The sequence below is a fragment of the Juglans regia genome, chromosome 16 (genome assembly GCF_001411555.2).
Source record: "Juglans regia cultivar Chandler chromosome 16, Walnut 2.0, whole genome shotgun sequence".
Taxonomy (NCBI): Eukaryota; Viridiplantae; Streptophyta; class Magnoliopsida; order Fagales; family Juglandaceae; genus Juglans; species Juglans regia.
The window spans coordinates 2,011,272-2,035,929 of NC_049916.1; the positions used below are offsets into that span (position 1 = coordinate 2,011,272).

General features: G+C 35.2%; 2 protein-coding genes and 1 pseudogene across 2 annotated transcripts; 1 reads left to right on the plus strand and 2 right to left on the minus strand.

Annotated features, from left to right (window-relative positions):
- The first annotated feature begins 5,588 nt into the window (after window positions 1-5,588).
- LOC109021678 lies at window positions 5,589-15,160 on the plus strand (annotated as a pseudogene).
- Window positions 15,161-15,919: 759 nt separating this feature from the next.
- On the minus strand, window positions 15,920-16,363 carry LOC109021680 (extensin-like). Its single transcript, XM_035686609.1, has one exon. It carries the CDS (start codon window positions 16,361-16,363, stop codon window positions 15,920-15,922), a length of 444 nt encoding a protein of 147 aa, XP_035542502.1.
- A 4,672-nt stretch (window positions 16,364-21,035) lies between these two features.
- LOC109021679 (wiskott-Aldrich syndrome protein family member 2-like) lies at window positions 21,036-22,065 on the minus strand. The gene has a single exon (XM_019004367.2). It carries the CDS (start codon window positions 21,755-21,757, stop codon window positions 21,338-21,340), a length of 420 nt encoding a protein of 139 aa, XP_018859912.2. The 5' UTR covers window positions 21,758-22,065; the 3' UTR covers window positions 21,036-21,337.
- Between the last annotated feature and the right edge of the window lie 2,593 nt (window positions 22,066-24,658).

A 24,658-nucleotide genomic window follows, 5' to 3' on the forward strand; every position in this document is an offset into this window, starting at 1 on the left:
GAAGAGGGGGAGAAAGGGTTGTATGTCTATTAAATTAGACATGAGTAAAGCCTATGATAGAGTTGAATGAGTTTTTTTAGAAAAACTAATGCTATGTATGGGCTTTAATCCCCAATTTATTCGCTTAATTATGATGTGCATTACAACAGTTTCGTATAAAGTTATTGTGAATGGGGTTACAACTCAGCCTATCAAGCCCTCCCGTGGTCTACGTCAAGGGTGTCCCCTCTCTCCCTATTTGTTTGTCTTATGTGCGGAGGCACTTTCTTTATTATTGAAGCAAGCTGAAGAGCAGCAACTTCTAAAGGGTGTTAGTGTGTGTCTTAATGCTCCTCGGGTCAGTCACTTGTTTTTTGCGGACGATAGTATCATTTTCTGTCAAACATCTATTTCAGAAAATCAGCATCTTAAAAATTTGATTTGTCGTTATGGTGTGCCATCGGGTCAGCAGTTAAATATGGGTAAAACATAATTGCTTTTCAGTCGCAGTACAGAGCCAAGTGTGATAAGTGCTATTAAAGATGTGTGGGGGGTTCAAGATATTCAGCACCATGCTAAATATCTTAGGCTTCCTTCTTTTGTGGGAAAATCGCGTTATCAGACTTTTAAAGGTATTAAGGATAGAGTTTGGGCAAAGTTACAAGGGTGGAAAGAAAAATTATTATCTCAAGCTGGCCGTGAGGTGTTGATCAAAGCGGTAGTTCAAGCAATTCCGACTTACGTAATGAGTTGTTTCAAGATTCCTAGGGGTTTCTGTAAAGAGCTTGAGAGGATGATTGCAAGGTTTTGGTGGGGTCAAAGAGGTCAAGAAAAAAGGATACATTGGCTAAATTGGAGAAAAATGTGTCAGTCTAAATTTATGGGTGGATTGGGTTTTCGGGATTTTGAAGTTTTTAATATCTCTTTATTGGCAAGGCAAGGTTGGCGCTTACTTCAATCACAAGGGTCTCTTTTTACTTCAGTTTTTAAAGCAAAATATTTTCCTAATACTGATTTTCTATCTTCGATGCTTGGCTCTAAGCCATCATATGTATGGCGTAGCATTTTTGAAGCAAAACCTGTTATCAAAGCGGGGAGTTTATGGCGTATTGGTAAGGGTGATAACATCAAGATTTGGAGAGATAATTGGCTTCCTGACTTGAACTCAAAACAGGTTGTTACTAGATGTAATACCCTTGCTGAGGATGCTTGTGTAGCTGATTTAATGGATCCTTCTAATCCTAGTGGGTGGAATTTAGATTTGGTTAACCAGGTATTTCTTCCTTTTGAGGCTCAAACTATTCTTAAAACTCCTTTATTCTTACATTGGGGTGTTGATAAATTAGTGTGTAGTGGCACTAGATCTGGTATTTTTTTCTGTAAAGTCAGCTTATCATCTTGCCATTAATCTGAAATCTGCTTTGGGGAATGGTTCTAGTAATCAAGATCATCCTTGTTGTTTTTGGAAGGTTTTGTGGAACTTACAGCTTCCAAATAAGATTAAAAACTTTATTTGGAGAGCTTGTAAGGATAGTTTGCCCACAAAAAAGCTCTTATTTTAGAGGCATGTTCTGGGTTCTTCTACTTGTGCTTTTTGTCACAATGCTTGCGAAGATGTTTCTCACATTCTCTGTCAGTGTCCTTATTTTTTCTGAGTGTGGGAAATGTATTTTGGAAGAAATCTAAGTTTGTTATTTGGCTATCCTGGCTTTCTCTCTACTGTTAAAGCAGTTATACGCCTTAATGATCATTTTATTTTGACCCAATTCTTGATAATTGCTTGGGGTGTGTGTAAATTTCGTAACCTGAAGTTTTTCTAGCAAACCAGTACTCTTGATGTGTGTGTTATGGTGGGAAATTGTCTTGATTATGTTGAGAACTATCAGTTACTTAGTAAGCATGTGAGTGTTCATCATCAGTTTTCAACTTTGTGTTGGTTACCTCTACCATGTGGGTCTTTCAAACTGAATATGGATGGAGCCATTTTTGAGGCCTTGAATTGTTCTGGGGTGGGTGCTGTTTTGCGGGATGATAAAGGATGCTTGGTTATGGCAATGTCTAGAAGGGAGTTGGGTATTCATGAGGTAGAAGATATAGAAGCTCTTGCAGCACTTAGGGGTTTGCAATTAATTTCTCACTTGGATATTTCTCATCTGATTTTAGAAGGGGATTCTTTTGCTGTGATGGAAGCTATATGCTCAAGGGGGGAGATTTTGGATAGGTGCAGTATTTTAATCCATGAGGTGAAGAAGATTCTGTCCACTTTTGCATCTTTTGAAGTTTTGCATGTGGGAAGACATGGTAATGAGGCTGCACATATTCTAGCTCGTCAAGCAAAGTTTGTGGATGATATACTGTAGAGGTGGAATGATCCTCCAGATTTTCTTCGAAGCAGACTTGAAGTGGATGCAGGGCGTGTCCTTCCCTAATTAATGTTTCTTTTGTTTGTCTCTAGCACCTTGTTTGGTTTATGATGTATTTGAATATTTTATCTATGCATGAATGCAGAAGTATTTTATTCTCAAAAAAAAAATTAACCAAAAGTTTCCGGTCCCACTGAAACATTCATTTTTAATCATGGCGGGTTTCTTTTGCCTCTTGTATTAATTATTATTAATAAAATCTCATCGCTAAAAACTTCCTAATTAATTTTTATTGCAGCTGAAACAAAATCCGAAGAGACCAAGGAGCAAGTTATGTGTATTTGATTACAATCAACAAGTGTACTACCTCGCTACAAATACCTCAAAATTATTCTCATGTATAACATATAGCTAGCATTATATATAATTTGCATATATATTTTGTTGAATAATAATGTGAACGGAATTAATTTATAGTCCGATTTATAACAAGCTAAAATGATAGTTCCACTTCATTAAATTTTAAAAATTTTATTTGATTTTAGTTTTAAATTTTACATAACTATCTTTTATTTAAATTAAGTTGTAAAATGAGTTATTATTGAGATTTTGCCTATATAATTACTTCTATTTTTTTTCAATTTATACTATAAACTATCAAAATTATCAATTTGAGCTCAAATTATCACTTTTTGATGATGCACATTCTCGATTTAGATCTGCTCATTAATATATATATATATATATATATATATATATATATATACACACACTAGTGCAAGAGCAACGTGCTAAGCACGTTTGTCTAGTTTAGTGAAATGATTATTTTTAAGAAATGATATGGTTTTTATAAAAAAAAATTCAATTAATAATTTAATGCATAGACATAATTTAATAATTCTGTTCAAATACAATACCGTCCTTATACACAACACCAACAAAATCACCAACACAATATTAAACAGAAAAATAATAACTCAAAAAGAGAAAATTCCACACGACATTTGTTTTTTAGATGATTTTTATAATACACTCACAATTTATGTTAGGTTGTATATATTGTATGATTTGCTTGGTTTGTGACAAAAACTTCTCCAACACACTCACAATTCCATAAAATAGGAAAAGAATTATATAACAAATGACGATATAAAAAAAAAAAATAATAACATACACTTATAAAGATTATAAGTAGAAATGTCCAGACTCAACCAAAAGACTTGAAGACAAACAACAAAAAAAGAACTTAAGAAGTTTAATAAAAGACCTGAAGCCATAAAAGATTGTACAAAGCAATTGAAGTTTTTTACTTTTGAAATATGTTATAAAATGTGTTGGGTGAATATAATTGTTGGGATTACCTGACGGACTGAAATAAATAATAAAAAAAAATCTAGAAAATAATTTATTTAGAAAAACTTTCAAAATAAATATTACTGTACACTTGTAAAGATGAAACAAAAATCTTCAATTTTGAAAGTCTTTTAACTGACGAGATCTGAAAGCTAATCATAAAAAATAACAATAATAAGCACTGCACTAACAAAAGAAAAGGTAGAAAATACTATACTTAAAACCATATACACGCAGATGATCAAACAAATAAATGAGAAAAGAAGAAATGACAAAGAAAATTAAGAAGTAAAATTTTTTTCTCAGAAAATCACCCGTAAAGAAGGAAAAGGCTCGTAATTGACTTACCCCGTTAATTGACTAACCATATTTTTAATATGCAGCGTCCTCTGTTTTCCAAACGACATGCGATCAACAGCAATATAATTGTTGGTGCATGAACCGACGGAAGAAATAATGGCAATTGATGAGAATGAATGGAAGCGAACTGAGTTAATGACAATGTCAGCAAATGCATGAACCATCGAAAGAAATGTGCATAGTTTTTTGAATTTTTTTTGACTGTTTAATAATAAATATACTATTTACTTTAGTGTATAAATATCTGTTTTTCTTTCATTCCCGAGGATCAGTTGCAGCAATTGCTTTTATAATGATTTTTCCCTATTCATGCAATGGTGATTTGAAATGATGATTGCTGGCATATGAGAATTTCATAGTTCACAACTCATCTCAACTCATCCCAACTCATCTCAACTCATCATTACAATTTTTTTAAATTTCAATATAAAATATAATAAATAATTTAATTTTTTCAAATTTTAAAATAATAATAATATTAAAAAATAATATTCTAACAATATTTTATCATCTCAACTCAACTCAACTCAACTCACTTCAACATCCAAACACAACCTTAGACGAATGGTGTTAAATTTTAACAGAAAAATAATAAAAACCGTTAAAACAAAAAAATTTCGTTTCATAGGATCTTATATATATATATATAAAGAGAGAGATATATATATATATAAATATAACACGATCTTAGATCACTCTCAATTAATACTGTAAAATATATTTAAAACCTAAATATGTGAGTGTTTGTCCAAAAACCAAACCAAATGAATCATGTAAAATTCCTGTATTTTACATTCATCTACAGTGACTTGTTACATACATGTAGCGGCTTCTATTCATCCTGTAAACATTTTGTATGTATAGGATGAATTATATCACATTGTATATAAAAAGAAAAATGTTTTAACCACAAAAAAATTCAACAAAGTAAATTGATGTAGTTTGATTTGATATATTAGATTGTAAAATTACTTTTATTGTAAAGTATATCTAACGTATTATATAAAATCATATCAGTTTCTGAATTTATTTTCATAAAAGATTTGCAACTATAAAAAGATATAAAGATATTGCAACTTTGTGATAAATGATATATTCAAACTCCATACAAGTCTTGTGCAAATCTTTTATACAAAAGTGGATCTCATTGTGTAAAAGTATAAAAAAATTCATTTTTTTTTAATAAAACTTACATTTTTACAAAAAACTTGTACAATGCTTGTATATATGTGACTTAGACCTAACATTACTCTAAATTTATTGTTAATTAGAAAAAATATTTGAGAAAAAAAAATTATTTAAATGATTCGAAGAAAAAGAAATACAAGTTAATGTATATTATGTTGTAAAAAATTATTAATTAAAAAAAGTAAGCTTTAATAATTTGTAATAGAAAACAAGATAGAAAAATCATGGGGGTGCTCTTTGATTGGAAATTGTAAAAAAGAATTATTAAGTATTAATTTACAAATTGTCATCATGTAGGGTCCATCAATTAACACAGTGCACCGACTGTAAAGTTAGAACCACTGACACAGTTGAGAGCAAAAAGTGCTCTCTTCGGCGACAAGAAGAAGGAGAAGATCTCAAAAGCCATTGAAAAGAGATAAAACAGTGTTTGTGGTTCAGTGCTTGCACTCCCAAACACGCTTGCTCAACATTCCTCTTCGATTCGTCCATTGAATCCCAAAGCCTTGCCTTCGTTTATTTAAACCAAACAGTTTTTATTCCTAGATTTTGCGTATTGAAGCTCCAGAGTCCTCCGTTCCTTTGAAAATGCGTGTTTAAGGTGACTGAAAAAACCTTCTTTCTCTCTCACTTTCTCGATTTTCTGTCACAGGTTTAATAAGATTTTAACGAAGACCTTTGATTTTGATGAGCGGCGGCTAGGGAGAGTTCTGATGCTTATTTTCTGCTGATAATGGCGGGAGACATGGAAGAATCGTATAACTTCAGCTTACAGGTATTCTTTTATCAACAATGAACTAATTTTTAGTTTCTTTTATTGTCAATTACTTGGTGGATCGTTGACATATTGTGTATACGGTTTGTTTACTTGATAATCTGCAATTTGTGTTTGGTAGAACTGTAGGAGAAAAAGAATCGACTCTTTCCTTCCAAATAGATAGATATAAGAAAATTGAACACGTTTGTGTTTTATTAAAAAGGTCACACATTGTATTACAAGAGGAAACCTATTTATACAAATCTAATGTTTACACAAAAAGGCAGTAATTGATTTGCTCTGCTGTACAAGATTACACTAGGCTAAAGTTTAGGTGCTCTGCTGTACAAGTTGACACTAGGCTAAAATTTAGGAGATGAACAGATTTCACTCCATGAAGCTTGCATATTTGAGATCACGGTCGAGTGATTGGTGGGATTGATATGTTCATTTATTACGCGCCCACAAGATGGTGCTCCCGTCGGCGACACCAATCTTGGAGCGCAGAAGCTGAAATCGCTGGCGTGATTAGGCTTTTGTCATTAAGTCAGCTAGATCATGAGTTGAAACATGAGCTACCTGAAGCAATCCTTTGCTCACATAATCCCGCACAAAATGTAAATCTATGGCAATATGTTTCTTCCGAGAGTGAAGCACCGGATTTAAGCTTAGCTACGTGGCTCCTATATAATCACATAGAAGTTTTGGTGGAAACAAGATTTGAACGCCAAGTTCATGAAAGAGTGATTGAAGCCATGCAAGTTCATACGCGGTACTGGCGAGGGCCTTGTATTCCACTTCGGTTGAGGAGCGAGCCACAACTTGTTGTTTCCGAGTGCACCAAGAGATAGGATTAGGACCAAGGAAGATGATGTACGTAGAGGTAGACGTGCGATCATCAACGTTCCCTGCCCAGTCCGCATCAGAGTAGGCGAGGAGCTGTTTATCATTTAAGGTGAATCCCATGATAAATAGTGTTCTTGAGATAACGGAGTAACCGTTTGACAGCAACCCAGTGAGTTTCAGATGGGCAGTGCATGAACTGAGCAAGTTTATTCACTGGGAAAGCAATATCAGGGCCAGTTAGTGCCAAATACTGAAGAGAACCAATAACACGCTTGTAGGTAGTGCTATCAACGGGACCTGAACCATCATGAAGATGAAGACGTCCTAAAGTAGCTAGGGGGGAAGTGACATCCTTAGCACCATCCATTCAAGTTTTGAGCAGAAGATCTTGCACATATTTGTGCTGTGAGAGAAAGAGCCCATGCGAAGTAGGGATAACCTCAATGCCCAGAAAAAAATGAAGAGGCCCATGGTCTTTCAGAGAGAACTGAGAGCCAAGCTGCTTGATGATTTTAGAGATGAACACAGAATCATTGCCAGTGAGGACTAAATCATCAACATAAATAAGAAAGTATGCAACAGTTCCGTGATTAGTGTAGATAAACAAGGAGTGATCCGAGGCAGACTTCACAAAACCAATGCCGCATAGACAGTCATAAAGAGCATGATACCAGGCCCTTGGGGCTTGTTTCAGTCCGTAGATGGACTTCTGAAGATGACAAAAATGTTGAGGGTGGGAAGTATCAATAAATCCTGTTGGTGAGCCATGAACACATTCTCAGTGAGAGTGCTGTGAAGAAAGGTGTTGTTAATGTCAAGTTGTCGGAGAGACCAACCTTTCATCACGGGAAGAGATAGGATGATCCAAATGGTAGCAGGCTTCACGATGGGGGAGAATGTTTCTATAAAGTCGAGCCCGGGTCGTTGATGAAATCCTTTGGCAACGAGATGAGCTTTATAGCGATCAATGGACCTGTTAGGCTTATGTTTGATATGGAACACCCATTTGGAGCCAACCAAGTTCTGATTGGATGCAACAGGAACCAGCTTCCATGTGCCATGGCGAACAAGTGCTGTGAATTCCTCACTCATAGCTTGACACCAATGCGGGTCTGTAAGTGCTTGATGAACACTAGTGGGCTCTAAGGATGGTGGTAATGCATGCTTTGTGGTCAGAAATAGGTGCTTGGGTTTGTGAATATTGTTCATGGACCTTCTGACCATGCGCAAAGACTGAGGAGGCCTGGCTTCAGCAACCTGTTCAGGGGCGGAAATAATAGGAGCTTGGGATGTGGGAGCATGCTCAGATGGATGCGAATAAGGGGAAACATTAACACAAGGTTGTGACAGCACCTGTTGAGTAGCTTCATCCAATAGAGGACCCAAGGAAGCCTGACCACCTGATGATTGCTTTGACATATCGGGCATAAGTCGATCAAGAGTTAGAAGCTGAGGTGAGGGGGACACAGGCTGAGAGGAGAGGGAAGGATTAGACATTAAAGTGTGAGGAAAAATATTTTCGCCAAAGCAAACATGGCGAGATAAAAAAATGTGATTAGTGACTGGATCAAGACACTATACGGAGGTGGAGTATCCAACAAAGATGCATGAACGGGATTTTGGATCCAACTTATGTTTTGAATAGGGTTTGAGCCATGGGAAACATTGACAGCCAAAGACCTGGAGCTTGAGATAATTAGGACTGGATCGAAATGGGACTTCAAAAGGTGAGTGAAGAGAATGCAATGGGGTTGGCATACGGTTGATTAAATAGACCGCAGTCTAAAATTCCAAATTCCAGTATGAAGGGGGGAGCTAAGCACGGTGGAGTAATGTCATTCATGTCTCCACTATATGCCCGTGATGGCATTTAACTACTTCATTTTGTTCCGGAGTGTGCGGAGCAGTTGTGAGATGACAAATACCATGTTGGCTAAGATAGCCTTTAAGTGCGACAAACTCACCCCCGTTATCTGAGTATAGATGTTTGAGGGGTAAAGAAAATTGTTTCTCAAGAATTGCCTTGAGTTGAGGAAAAATGGTGGAGACTTCAGATTTTTGTTTCATAGGAAAGTACCAGCAATATTTCATAAAATGATCAACAAATAAAATATAGTAGCGGTAGCCTTCAAGAGATGTATGTGGAGATGGACCCCAGACATCTGTGAACATATATTCAAGAGGCGAGGAACTAGAAATGCTAGATAAATGGAAAGGAAGTTTGTGACTTTTATTGATTGAACATGAGGAACATAGTGAATGAGCAGTACATTTATTAGCTGGTAATTGAAACATTTTTATCAAATGATGGACAAGTTTCCAAGAGGGATGACCCAATCGATTATGCCAAATATCTAAAGACACACATTCAGTGGTGAAGGCTTCCTTCGTAGCACCAACATTGCAAGATGAAACTGGAATTGTGTAGATGCCATTATCACATTTGCCTTGCATTAGTGTCGCCCCCGATGTCGGATCCTTCACAAGAAAATGGTAGGGGTGAAATTCAATAACAATATTATTAGTGTTAGTAAATTCATGAATTGAGATTAAATTCTTGTGAATGGCAGGTACACAAAAAGTGTTGGTGAGAGCAATGGTGCGAGTAGGAAGCTGAAAGTTCCCAGTACCAACATGAGAAATTGCCAAACCCGATCCGTCCCCAATGATGACCTCGTCAGTTCCATCATACTCGGAGTGGATGGAGAGCTTGGACATATCAGAGGTGATATGATGAGAGGCACCAGAGTCAACCACCCATGGTTTGTCTGTGGAAGTAGCAGCACAGTTAGCATTTGGAGAGGTTGTGTTCCAGAATTTCTTACATTGGCGAGCTGTGTGACCAGGTATAGCATAGAACTGACAGATCACAGAGGGTTTGGTGGAAGACTGAGAACAGTTTTGAGACTGGGAAGAACGTTGATTTGGCCGAGAGGTGTTGCTCCTGTGAGTTTTGCCTCGATGAGATGAGGTTTGAGGGACCGTTTTCTGATGGTAGTTGGCTGTTGCAATGGTGCTCTGCTGCAACGTCTCAAGGCGTTTGAGATAAGTTTCATGACTGACTAGCAGATCATGAAGTTCTTCGAACGTGAGGGGAGTCTCTCTGGTTCGAATTGGAGCAGCGATGTCACAAAATTCAGATCCCAAGCCATTGAGGATGTAGAGCGTGAGATCATCATTTGTGAGGGGAGAATCCACTAGTGCCAGTTCATCTGCAGTGCATTTGACTTGCTGGAGGTATTCAGTGACGGTCTTGGAACCACGATTCAAGGAAGTAAGTTGATCCTTGAGTTGCATGACTCTCGTGCAAGAGCAATTTGCATAGAGACTGGTCAGTTTAAGCCAGGCCTCTCTTGAAGTGCCAGAGGCAGCAATCAAGGGCATAATACTTTCTGACACAGAGGCAAAAATGCCATTGAGCAAGAGTTTGTCTTGACGGATCCAGCGACTGCGAGCAACAATAGCATCAGCAGTTGGGTTAGTCCCAAGTGTAGGACATGGATGGGATCCATTAATAATAGCATCAGCAGTTGGGTTAGTCCCAAGTGTAGGACATGGATGGGATCCATTAATAAAACCCTGAAGGTCATACCCAATGACAAGGGAGTCAAACTGGGCATGCCATGCAGGAAAGTTGGAGGATGTCAGCTTGTAGGGCAGCTGATTATGGGCGTTGATGGCAATGATAGTATTTTCTGGTGGATGAGTGGAAGTGTTCATCTATTAATAGATACTTCGTTTGTATCCATGGTGAGTACTCTACTTGTAACTGGCCTTCTGTGACTGTGAGTGTCTGGCCTTCACTGTAAATCAATTTCTAAAAAGTGTAAAAAGTCTCTACCTTCTCGGTCACTGAATTGCATATCTTAGCCGTATGTTTTCCTGATTCAATAGAGAACATAGGATCGAGTTTACATTATATCATGGAACCTTTTGGTCCGTTCTTTAAACTAAATCAAAGAATGTAATTGCTTGGCATTTACAATTTTCAATCTATATCTTTACTTCACAATAATTGTGCTTGGCCTTATAATCATGATGAAGCCAAGCACTCCAGTGATCCACTGTATAGGATATGCTGATATATATATATATATTTTTATATCATCTTCTTTCTCTTTTTCCACCAAAGCATTTGGAAATTTCGTATAAGTGCAAAGCTGGCTGAATTGAAAATTATAGTTCTAATTATTCCTTTATTTGGCTACTTGTCAAAAAACAAAAAACTGGGTTTGTTTTTTTGCAATTATACTCTCTCTAACAGTTTTTTTTTTTTTTTTTAACATACATAGGCAGATCCTCTACACTCTGGTTCCATATCATTGGAAGGTTTGAAAACAAAGCCTTATCTTGGGAGAGGAGGTCGTCTTTCTCATATAACAGGTACCATGAAGAGGTTGACAAATGCTCTAAACCAGGTTCAGTTATCGAGAAGAAAGCTTATTTTGAAGCTCATTTCAAGAAGAAGGCTCTTCTTCATCCAAATTCATCTGAGTTCCATAGTGAGAAAGAGTATCAAACTAGTGAGAATGATGTCTTCAAGGGCAGGGAAGAATTTCAGGAGGTAAGTGAAGTTATCCATTATGCTCACTTTGATGAGGGCCCTGAAGGTTCTGCATATCAAGGAGAGTAAGTGACAGGATGCAAAATGGAAAATTTGAAGGTTTTGTTCTCTGTCCCTCAGATGGAATCTGCTTCGAACAGTGCTGATGTTTTGGTAGATGGTGTTGCTGAAGATGTTAATGCTGAGGAAATACATCAAACTGAAGCTGGGTGTGACGAGCTTCTTTTAGTTGAGGCTGAATCAGATATAAATGGGCGTGAAATTTTTCTTTCCGTTAATAAAGAACCAGAGATGGACGTAAATCATAATCTTGATGATGATGCTGTAAATGCTGATGAATCCTCTAAAGCCATGGTTAATGACAAATCAGTTAATGGTGATTTGTTACAAAAAGGCATTGATCCAGCCCCCAAGAATGAACCCCCTGTGAAAGCTAACAAAACTAGCTTGGAGCGCTGGCAACATCCTTCTCTGAAGGTGTAGATTTACAAGAATATTTTCATAATTAAATCTTGCATTTCTTCATCTAGAGTTCCTTGTCTTTCAAAAGCAATCACTGGATGGTCAATAGCAAGTCACAAGCTGTAATAAAGAAAACTATAGTGGCATCTGGAGAGATGCTCTGGAGATATTTCTTATTTTCAAGTTAGCATCAGACTGTTGCATGCACGTACTTAAGCCCTTTTCCATCTATTTTACCATATACCTTGACTCCTTGATTTTCTCACTCTAGTTGAGGGCTGCAACGGAAACCGGACCTTTCAAGCCCAGAGTGAAGTCTCAGACCAATCCTGCTCGAGTCCTGACAGACATTTCCAAAACTACTTCTAAAGATCCTGCAAAGAGTCCTAGTAGAAGAGAAAGAGAGAGTACCCTAAGAACAAGTACAGAAAAGAGTTCAATAAAAACTGACATTAGAACTACGCGTACTGTACAGAGAACTCCAATCTTAGAGGTAAGCTTTGACAATGCCCATAGAGAAATCAATTCAAGGCATTTTATCCACAATAGTCTTAACCATTTTGATTGTTCATACAGTAGGATTCATCAGCATTCTTCTATTGTTTATTATTCTTGGTCTTTTTTACTTATCAAAAAAATTAGTCTTGGTCTTTTTTACAGGATTCTAGAAATCAGAAGGCAAAGTTTGTGCGTGACAATAAAAGGTACTTATAATTCTCATGAGTGAAAACCTATATGGTTTACTGATTCGAACCTCAAGTTTGATTCTTTTCTTGTTGCAGTGGTGAAAAAGAGTCAATGAGAATGAAAGCCGGTGAATCACAACCCTCTTCATTGAAGGCTGAAACAAGAAGATATCAACCACTACACAGGTTTATTGGCAATATCATAAGCGATTTTCTTATCATTTTATCATTTTACCTTATGAAATTTCATGTAATCTTCGTTATAGGCTTAGTTGTACTGTGAATTCGACCAAGGTGGATACAAGCTCAAGTGCTGCAGTTTTCAGTTTCAAAAGCAATGAACGCGCAGAAAGGAGGAAAGAGGTAAATGAGAATGCTGTAAATTTGATTCTTATTTTCTTTGATTTTAGGGAGTAGATTTAAATAGCTTACTCTTCTGTGACTCATCTGATTCAGTTCTATACGGAGTTGCAGCAAAAAATGCACGCCAAGGAGGCTGAGATGAATCAGATGCAAGTGAGAAGGCAGGTAAATGGGATTATTTAATTGATATTTTTTGTTACTAAATAAATTAATCCATTAATTTCACTGCTTGCTGATATAATTTATATTATTTTGATGCTGTCTTGGCGTGCTGGAGAATGACACTATTAGTTAAATTGTAATGAAGGCTCTAATACTGCTGGTTGGAGACTTGTGATGCTTGATCATATGATTAGTCGATGAGAATTCTCAAATATGTCTGTTCCTTTCTTTTCCCTTTTCTTTTTCATTTGATGTTATTAAAAACATTTCCAAATTTTCAACTTGAAAAAAAAAGACCTTGTTTTTTTTCTTCTAGTTCGTCGTTTCTTCAACAAGGATGAAGCAGATATGGATCGAATAGCATCCTTTTTTTTTTTTTTGAATGGTATCCATCTTAATCGAGTATGTCACTATAATTGTAGATCTTCACCAATCATGAAGCCATTAGAAACTTAATGGCTTCAGTTATTGTCATTGCAGGAAAAGACAGAAGCCGAGATAAAACAATTCCGGAGAAGCCTAAACTTCAAAGCAACACCCATGCCTTCTTTTTATCATGTAGCTGTACCACCAGGGTCCGATGGGAAGAAGGTAAACTCTGCTTCAAATTTGTTTACCCATACCCAGTTTGCATTTTGATGTAATGTGTATGTGTCTGTCTCTGTCTCTCTCACACAATTGGCTTTCAGCTAATGGTTATAATTTCAAAGAGTTCTAACATTACTCATTTAATGGGATTTCCGTAATTATCCGACAGGGATCACATGACAATGGACATTTGCGAAACAATAGGAAGCTTTAAGAATCTATTGGGAACCAAAAGTGGAGCTTTATTTTTTATTTTTTTGGGTTGAAAGGGGGGGGGGGGGGGGGGGGGATACCTGAAATGATAACTGATTACAATGAAAGAACTTGGAGAACATCTAGAGAAATAAAATATATGACTGACAATATCATCTCTGCGTGCCAATATCATTCTCACTGCACTCTCTGTGCTTGACTTGCTTTTTCTTTTTTGTTTTGAAGAATCATTTTCCAGTGTTGGCTCTGTGTCCTATATTTTGGAATGGTTTCTTCAGTCAATTATGGATGTTCTTTCATTACAGCAAAAGTATTTGGTTTTATAAATGATGAGCCTTTTAGCTTTAACTCGGCAACAAATAAAGCCAAAATTATGTTGATGTTGGAAGACATTTTTATTTCTCAGGCACTGTCAAGTAACAACAAAATCAATAAAGCACGAGATAAGTCAACAAATCCAGGGAGCAGGGCTGCTGACAGATCAAAATCATGTTTGAAAGAAGGAAGTGATCAAGCCTCCTCTACCAATGAATCTGTGAACACAACTGAACGAACCGATGCCTTAGAGAAGACCAACTGCCCAACAGGTGAGCACTCTGGAGGCAGTGCAAGCTCTCAAACTTTACCTACCAACCAAAGCTGCTTCCTTGAAGTTGGGGTGGAAAATAAGGTCGTAAGAAGAAAAGAACGAGAAAAGGAGAGGGATACTAGCATGTATAAGCATTGTGTATCAGAAATCCATAAGGTGATGAAAGGCCAAAGAGCCGAGGGGAAGCAAAAAGTGGGAGCTCAGAGAAGTAGCAATGAGATGGCAAGGAAGGAAATGAAAAGCAGTTCTGGATTGGGTAATCTGGTTGTTGGTGTTGCCTCTTGAACAAAGATGCCTCTTCTTCCCATACATGTTCTCCGCACCTAGCTACCATTGCGAAAATGTTTGGAATCGCATGTTTGCCACCATGCAAAATCAATAAAAAGCGCAAAGTGACCTCAAGCTATCAGCTAAGAGGCATGCATCCATAGCAAAGATTTGAGAAATCATGAAAACCGAATGTTGAGGTTAGCATTTCCCTACACCAGTATCACTTCCGTTATTCATGTATGCGAAATCTGACTTTACATGTAGTTCGAATAGGTAATTATGGTGAAATTGTTTGTAGGATATCTTAAGATCACAAGACCAATATCTCTTGCCACCATATACGAGGAAAAGTTTCAGTACCAACCCTTAACTTATTTAAATTATTATCATTAATAAGAGAGATTGTTCTTATTTAGAGCTTTTTATTCTTTTAACAAAAATGTAAGATTTATATCTACGGTTGCCTATTAATGCCAAGTTGTTAGCCACTTTGAAGCCTTAGGTGTGGGTCTCTAGAAAAATTTTTACTGCTATCATTTAGGAAATCTATCATTTCTCATCCACTGAAGGGTGGGTTTTGAAATCGCATTGCAGTTAATTTCCTGGGAAATTGACGCGCAAAGTCTCCCCTTGGAGAGCATTAACAGAGAAATCGAAATTGTTTCATTTAATCCAGCAAGGATTATTCACATCTGACATTTGCTAATTGAATCAAGACTTTTGGTAGAGGTGAATATTTAGAATATTATGAATATATTCTAAGTATGAGAATATTCTAAATTTGAATTTCATCTAAATAATGAGCGGAAAAACAAGGGAAAAATAAACAGAAAAAAAAAAAAATGTAATGAGAATCATTACTCAATCACAATGATTTTGTGTGGCTCTTACTTTTCAACCCTTTGTTCAGTAAAACACAGGGGATGTAATCAGTGGTCGTAAAATACCAATCAAATCATAAAAGAGTGAGTACAGAACCGGAAAAAGTAGACAAAAGTTATATAGGAATAAAAAAGCATTTTCCTTTTTGTAACCAAACAAAAAAGTCAAGCACTTGGGTCATCCTCCTCCTCCGAAGTCCTTCTCAGACTTATGATCAACCATTGTTTCACATTTCTGCAACTGAACACAGCATGAATATCTCCGCTCAAACTGACTACAAATCAAAATGTTCACTTAAAGTACATAGAAAGGAAAGATAGAAACAGAGACAAGAAGATAATTAGCTACGGCGATGATGATGATGAGTATTGAGCGAATTCCAAGAGTGGTTGCTGCAGAGTTGTCGGTCTGATGAAGTGGTTTTCCGGAGTAGTAAGGGAAGTAGGGTAATATGGGGTCAGGAGGGGGAGGGGAACCAAGTGAATTGCCATAGGGTGGTGGAGAGGAATATGGTACGTATCCTGCCGGTGTAGGGTTGTATCCAGCTGGAGGTGGGTATGACACAACCTGGGATGGTGGCGGAGGCGGCTGTGTTGTGATTATCGGAGTGCCGGAGCCAATGGGCGGCGGATAACACGGATACGGGCACACTTCATCAGGCCTTGTCATTCCCAAAAAATTCAGAAACATTAGGATCAAGAAGAGCGTCGAGAGAATTTGGCCAGACTTTTCAGCCATGGCATGAGGAAGATGGTAGCTAGGAGGAACTAGGAAGGGAAAGAAAGGGTTTGGAAAGGAAAAGAGGTGGGCGAGTGTTATGGAGGGTTTAAGCGATTAGAATAATTAATGTAGCTTTTGTCACGAGCCATGACAACTTTTAGGAAAAAAAAGAAAAGTAAAGTAAAAAAGGGCTAAACGATAAAAATATGAGTGAAAAGCAAGTTCTAGCTACTTTCCAACGTCTCCATCCCATCACAATTCTCAAGTTGGCACATTTCTAGATCATGCATATTGAGATTTTGCCTCCCAAGGCTCACCAGAAGAATTTTGGTTGAATTTTCCCATCATCCTCAATTTTATCATCATCTTTAGTTTCAATAATTAATGCTATAAATTTATATGATTTTATAAATTAATTAATAAACAAATTAATTAAAATATAACATATCAGTTAGTGCTTATAATTGAAAATGATAAAAATTAAGACTAAAAAATAACATTTCTCTTACAATAATAATAATGTGTACAAGGAAGCTGCATTGCAATAATTGCACATGGATGTGATGCTCCAAGCCATGTGGGCTAGTAACTAAAATTGAAACCTTACTTGACTACAAAAAGAGACAGATTACAGGTCCATCTTCCATGACACCTGTTCTAACACATCTAAGTTTCAGACTTCAAATAATTACAGACAAGTTTTTAATATAGTTGACTCGGATTTTTGGCATAATCACTTGTGGATCAAACTCTCTAATTGATCATAATCCTGAACTTCAGATAATTATTGCTCTTAAATTGAAATGTTTTGTCTTTTTACATGGCCTCATGTACACGTACTTTATATCATTATCATTACTCATGGTCCGGTCTTGGGTTTGCTTCTTAATGGTCACCAATTCAAGTTCTCTTAGGGCTCCTGGAAGTTTATCTGGTCTTTAACTTCAGGGTCCCGTGAGATTAGTCAAGGCCCGGATACCCACGATTATAAAAAGAAAATTAAAAAAAAAAATACTCATGATCCTTCTCTATCCAATATAGAAGGATAGGGGCCACCTGTTTCCTCTCTTTTCATGACAGTGGCATAGTTTGTAATAATCCATACCAATCCCTGTTTTTCTTATAAGTTTAGCAATGATATTCTAGAAAATTATCACATAAAATATCATATATTTTTTCACACAAGTGATCGTATTTGTCCTCTCTCAAGGTAACAAATACAGAGTTTCATGATATCTAATGATAATAATTGAGTATTAATGAGATATTTACAACTTTTTTTTTTTTTACTATTTTATAATTTTTTTTACAATCAATTACCAAATATTATACAAATGTACCACTCTATTACAAATAAATTTTAATTTTATGAAACTACTCTCCACTTTATATAAAATTGTAACATAGTTAATTATGAAAGGGTTAATGCAAATGAATAATTTCCCATTACCTATTTTCCCCATGCGTAGGAGTTGTCCTAAATTGATTGAAATTTGAGGTTGCCATGATCTTGGATCTTGCCAGACTCTGTTTAGAATATTCAAAAATCATTCTAGGAATAACTCCTGGATTTCTCATTACCCTAGCTAGCTATGTTAATTCTCGTTTAAATCTTACTACTAATTGCTGATCTTTAAAATTATATATTAGGCCAAACTCCATGCATAATTATAAGGACTATCCTACCCACAATACTGCAATGTAAAATATAAGATCATTTTCCTTAAACGGCGTAGGATGGTCTTAAAACCATATTTCACAATTCTCTCTCTCTCTCTCTCTCTCTCTCTCTCTATATATATATATATATAGTTTTGAATAAACGCTAGCTGCAGCTAAAAACGACAAGTACTTGACTTCTTTTGCTGACTTTGGAGTTAAATCGCAAAAACCCATTCCACACGCAATCAAAACAAAGTGATCAAGGGCACATGAGTATACATACATGCAGCTGCAGCTGGAAGAAGAAGAGGTTGAGTGGCTTTGACGTGTTAGACCGGCCAACACCCCAACTCATCAAGCAGCTGATCATGATGATCACTACCTAGCTAGCTATAATTCATTATTTGCTTTGAAAAAACGAAAGCTAGGGTACATTTTCAACTGCTTTGAAATTTGATTGTACGTACCTAACCACCGATTATTAATTTATGGCACAGGCACATGCACATGCACATACAAATTAAGTTATATGCAGGTGGAGGCCCGTCGGTCTAACGTCTAATTTATATATTATTTGAAGTTACATTAAAAGAACTAATTTCCTCTTGTTTCCTTCGGCCAAGTTGCATGCATGCATCCATGTATGGATGATCATCTGAATTAATGAATTAGCAAGAAGTTTGAAATCGGGTGGGAGTACTTAATTTCTCCTAAACTTCATTGTGTCGGTGGAATGACCATCTTTCTCAAATATTCTCAATTATCTATCACAATATATTTGCACGTACGTGTGTAGTGGTTATAGCTACGTACCAACAACTCCAATCCCATTAAAAAACTTAAGTTCACATGTTTTCTTCTTTTTGTCTTTTGGTTCATCACCTATGGATTGAATAAATTAGGATTGGTTTGAATAGTGAGATTAGATAAAATGAATTGGAATAGTTTGTGAATAGTAATAAAATTATTAGTTAAAATTATATGAGATGAGGTGAGATGAGGTGAGATGGTTTCATTTCACTTATGTATCCAAACGGGCCCTTAGTTATTTGGTCAATATTCTTGACTGTAAACACCTACCATGATATATATATATATATATATAGTCCCATTTATAGCCTATGAAAACCTATATGAAGTTGTTCACATTTAATATTGCATAAGCGTCTTCTTTCTAATTATCAATGATTATTTTCCTCCAATGATCAAGAATATAGATAGAAGATTAAAGCCCCACAAAGCTAGCTGAATATATTAATAAATTTCACTTTATATATTGTTTTCTCTGCTTTTCGAAGAAAATCTCTCACCTCCACCGACATGAGAAAAATTAAAGAAAAAAAGAACAGAAAAAGAAGATAACAACAAGATAATTATGGGTCATTTCACCAATTTAGAACCTCGGATATTGAAGATTAGTATTTCATATATATAAAAGATATGATTGGGACAGAAATCATATTGTACATGACTTTGGCTTGAATGTTTTAGATATGATGAGATGAAAATTGTAAGCACAATCGACACAATTTGTCAATACGTCAAAATCAAACTTGGATTTAAACTTGCTTTGTTGTAAAGGATGCATTGAATAATTGAGATGCAATGTTGGAAACTACACAAATAGAGACAATTACATCATGCAATATTGCCAATCAAACACGTTAGGTTGAATTTTGAGTAGAGCCGAAGGACAAACAACTAACCCAAACTGTCCCCAACATGCATTACCGCCCCCCAAGACCATGACGTGTAAAGTAACATGTAACTAAGATCAGACGGTATTGTTGAAGGCGTTCTGTCTTGGGCCCCTCTTATAATTTGGCTGGTGAAACCAAAGTTGATTTCATCCACTGACAACTGACGTAGATCAGATCAATGGGAATGAATTAGTACTCTCACTGACTTCGAGATCATATATATATATATATATATATATATATATATATATATAAACACACACTTGATTAAACACAAATACATTTAATAGTGATCAAGACATTAGTAATTAGAACATGCATGGCCGGGAAGGTTACCTTCATTTTGAGGAGATATTTCAGAAAATTTCTAATCGCATACACATAATTATGAGTTCCTTTGGAAGGCCGTACTTAATTTTAAAGAGATTATATATTCATTAGTCTTTTATTAGGATTTAATCTCATATATATACTCCTAATTTATAAAGGGAACCAAACTTGGACAAGCCTAGGCGCACCGAGGTCGGCATTAATCTAATTAGGCGTGCATATTAATTATTAGCCTGGGATACAACGACCCATCAGATGCTTATCACTGATTCCATGATCAAACGCCCGCTGCATGCGACACGTGTGACTAGCTAGTTAAGTCTCTTTGTATAATTAGGTGAGATAATCAGTAAATAATAAAAAAAAAATAAAAAAAATAATAATAATAATAAAATATTAAATAATAATACAGTAATCTTAATATCCAAACACAGCCTCGGCACCTCAGAGCTAATTAAAGGCAGGCCCATGTAGAGTATTTTTCTCTTTTTCTTTTTCTTTTTCTTTTTTTTTTCTCCATATTCTTTTAGATCGTTGTGGACATGAGGAGTAATTAAAGGCAGATCACCGTTGTGGACATGGGAGCTGGGTTAGTGATCCATTTATTCAAGCTTAACTCGTACGAGTTTTTATACAATCTGGCCTTTAAAATAAGAATAAATATAGATAAAAATTACTATTGTAAGTATCTATTTTACATACATGATGTGGCATCATATAGACTATACATCTCTTCAAATAAGTGTTAAAAATAATCAACTAGAAGCAGTTACGTGTAAAGTGTGCACAATAGATTAGTTTTTCTTTGCACCCTGATCCCAAGACGTTCGATTTATTAACCAGATCTAATCACATTTATCCCTGAAAACGCACGCCAAATCCAAAGAGACGCAAAGATGAACAGCGCACACATACCTATGGATCAGATCATCATGAAGAAAACCAAGACAAAAAAATAAAATAAAAAATAAAGACGAAGTCAACTCAGGGAATTAAAGAAGAATAATGCCACAGATCATTGAGTTCAGATCGATACTAAAAAGGAAGAGGAAGAAATATGAACATAATTTCTTACATCACTGGCAACAGATCAGAATAAAGTTGTTATTGAAAATTTCTGAATTGAATTCAGATAAAGCATGAACCAAGATGGGTATTACTGATTAAAACGAGTACAACTTCTCCCGTCTTTTAAAATCTTGAGCTCACTTGCCCATTAAAAAGAAAAAACCTTTGCCTTAACATATATATGTCCATAAAATTCTTTTCTTCGCAAATTCTGAATCTTACCACAGTGAAGTCACCAAAGATTGGGCAGAAGACCCAACATTAATCCACAGCCCACCAAAACAGGCAACCTCATGACCATGTCCCGGGCGGCACCATTGAAATCCTCGTCAATAGGATACAAGTTGCCAGGTGGACCAGTTATGTATAGGAACGATGACGGCGGGGCAGGCGGCGGAGGGCAGTATTGGGTTGGCGGCTTCTTGGGAGAAGGCGGCGGTGGTGGAAGAGCTGGTGGCGGTGGCGGTGGTGGACAAGGCGGTGGCGGAGATGGTGGTGGTGGGGAGATTTGAGTGCAGGAGGTGCACTTCTCATCACCTTCAGCCGTCCCCGGGACAGTAAAAACGGCAATGATCACCAGGAACAAAGTTAGCAGCAACCGGGCGTCGTTGAAAGGATTTATCTTTATCGGCATATTGAGGCCAGAGTACATGACAGAGTTGCCAGCGAGAAGTTAATGTTTTTGTGGAAGCGGGGGCTTGATCCAGGAAGAGAGATGGCTTTGAAGAAATGAAACAGGGTATAAGGCCGGGGAGGTGAATTAAGAAGGTGGGGGTAATGCGGCAGAGTTGGTATTGTTGTTACGTTATTAGGTGCATGGGGTGGAGTAAAAAAAAGATCGAAATGCCTTTAAAAGTGCTGGGTGTTTTTAGAGGGCAAAATGGTACGAGTTATGAGAGATGCTGTTCTCGTGGACTTTCTCTCTTAGGTCTTTTTTAAGGACTTTTCTCATATTTAGGATAGGATGCTTCTGAATTCTCCAAGGGAAATGGTATATAACATGCATGTGAATGGTCCAAAAACTATGGGTCCCACGTTACACACTTTAATGAAGAGCCCATACCAGCTTGATGCAGTGCCAATTATTATAATTAATTATTTCTAGAATATGCATGCATGACCTATATATATATATATATATATATATATATATATATATATATCATGCACACTATATCATATATGCCACTTAATTTCTATAGCTGATCAAAAAAATATATCTAAGGATGGTGGCATGGTGTGATTTGAATGATAAAAGAATTGATCTGGCCCGCCACTCATGATTAGGTGGAACTTTGGATCGAAGTAAGGCTAAAATTAGGGCCGGTTTGGATTAAAAAATGAGATGAAATGATTTTAAATGAATGATAAAAGTTATAAAAAATATTGTTAGAATATTATTTTTTAATATTATTATTATTTTAAAATTTAAAAAAGTTAAATTATTTATTATATTTTGTATAAAAATTTTAAAAAATTATAATAATAAAATAAAATAAGATGAGATAAAACAATTTCACAACTGACATTTAGTTTTTAAGATCATTAGTTATATTATAGTTGATGATGTGGATCGAGCAGTTATTATTTGAGGCGGTACTATATATCATATCTACGTTTACAAAAGCAAGTATATATAGATTGATAGTTAATCGATCTGTAGATAACAGTATATATAGATTGATAGTTAATCGATCTGTAGATAACAGATTAAGAATCCGTTTAGATTTAGAGATGAGTTAAGATGGTTTTAAATGAATTGAATAAAATATTATTTTTTAATATTATTATTATTTTGACATTTATTTAAAAATAATAAGATGAGATGAGTTAAAATGAATTTTCAATCCAAATCGAGGCTAAGGTATAAATATATATATATATATATATATATATATATATATATATATATACACACACTAGCAGTTATATAATGTGCAAAGCACGTTTGCCCATTTGTCTAATTGAAAATGATGTGTCCAAAAAAATAATATGATGTGTAAAAATAATATGTCTTTTTATAGAAAATTAGTTAGTTAATAATTTAATATATAGGAGCAGAAAAATAAATTTTAACAAGCATCATAATGATAACAAAACGTTACAATAATATGAATAATATGAAAATTAAAAGATTTTAGATATTTTAACAATAGTTTTCTTAGCAAAATATATGAATTGTGTAGAATTTAACCACAATATTCAATGACCTAGAGAGCACTGAAAAAATAAAAAATCTTTTATTTCTATATTACTCTTATATTTTTTTATCATTAAAGTAAATCTTTTCTATTTTGAAAACTCTAAAAATATTATAATGGTAGAAATTATTTTATCTAAATAATTTTAGTTAATTAAGAATATTATGAGATTTAAATTATATTAAAAACTCTAATATTTATATGATTTTACTCTCTTAAAAATATTTAACAAAACTCTATCTTTTATTTTATTGTTTAGTACTGTTTATAACTGTAGCACATTACTGTAGCAATGTTCAACACTGTTTATTACTATTTATACTGTTCAACCTTGTTTATTACTGTAATTCTGTTCATTACTATTTACGTTTATAACCACTTTAAGTTAAAGTATAAGTATATATATATATATATATATATATATATATATATATTAGATGAGAGTCCAATATTTAATTAAAGATAACTTGCATCCTACGAAGCTTAAATTTTGTAATATATATTTCACATGATCAACTCATGTTTTAACTTATTGGAATTGATGAAATGCATGTTGTGCATCCGCACATGATCCCCAGGCCCCAGCACCGGCTAATCTGGCTAATGATTAAGGCTCACAATGCACGCAGGTACGTAATATCCAATTAAAAATTTTATTCATCATCTTCACATTATATGTTATATATAATTTTTTTTTTTAATTTTTTTTTCTTATTAAATATGTAATATATGAATGATAAATAGATTAATGAAATTTAGTTTAAAAAGAATAAAAAAAGAATAAAATAAAATAAAGAAAAATAAGTGTAGTATATGCATGATGTGTAGAGATCGATGATGAATGATAAAACTCACTTCAAATTAACCAACACGATTAATGGAGTTGTCATAATTATTGATCGTATTTAATTTTTGACATGATAAAAAAAGGAAGATCTTGTTACAATCAAAGTAGTTAATTTAAGCATTAATTTATATACGCGGGCGATGTGGATTGATCAAGAATTTAATTAATTAGGTCGGTGTGCTAATTTATATCAATAAATTTGATGATTAGACTACTTGTAGTACTTGTGATCAAGACATCATAAACACATGCATGCATCATGCAGTAAGAAAACGACTCATGAGACATGAGGTACACTACAAGAAAACTACTTATTAGTAGTTAGTTAATTTCAATGAAATGATTATTTACAGTTAAAATAAATCTATTTTAGTCATAAATAATTTTTTCGTCATAATTAAATAGTCACAAAAATTTATTTTTCTTATAATGGTACTTCGATGAAATATGAGTACTTTTGATGAAATAGAAGCCATAATAAAGCACACCACATGATATGAATATG

Bases quoted from the DNA above. Each gene is read 5' to 3' on its own strand.
- LOC109021680 (XM_035686609.1), bottom strand. From the start codon at position 16,363: ATGGCTGAAAAGTCTGGCCAAATTCTCTCGACGCTCTTCTTGATCCTA.
- LOC109021679 (XM_019004367.2), bottom strand. From the start codon at position 21,757: ATGTACTCTGGCCTCAATATGCCGATAAAGATAAATCCTTTCAACGAC.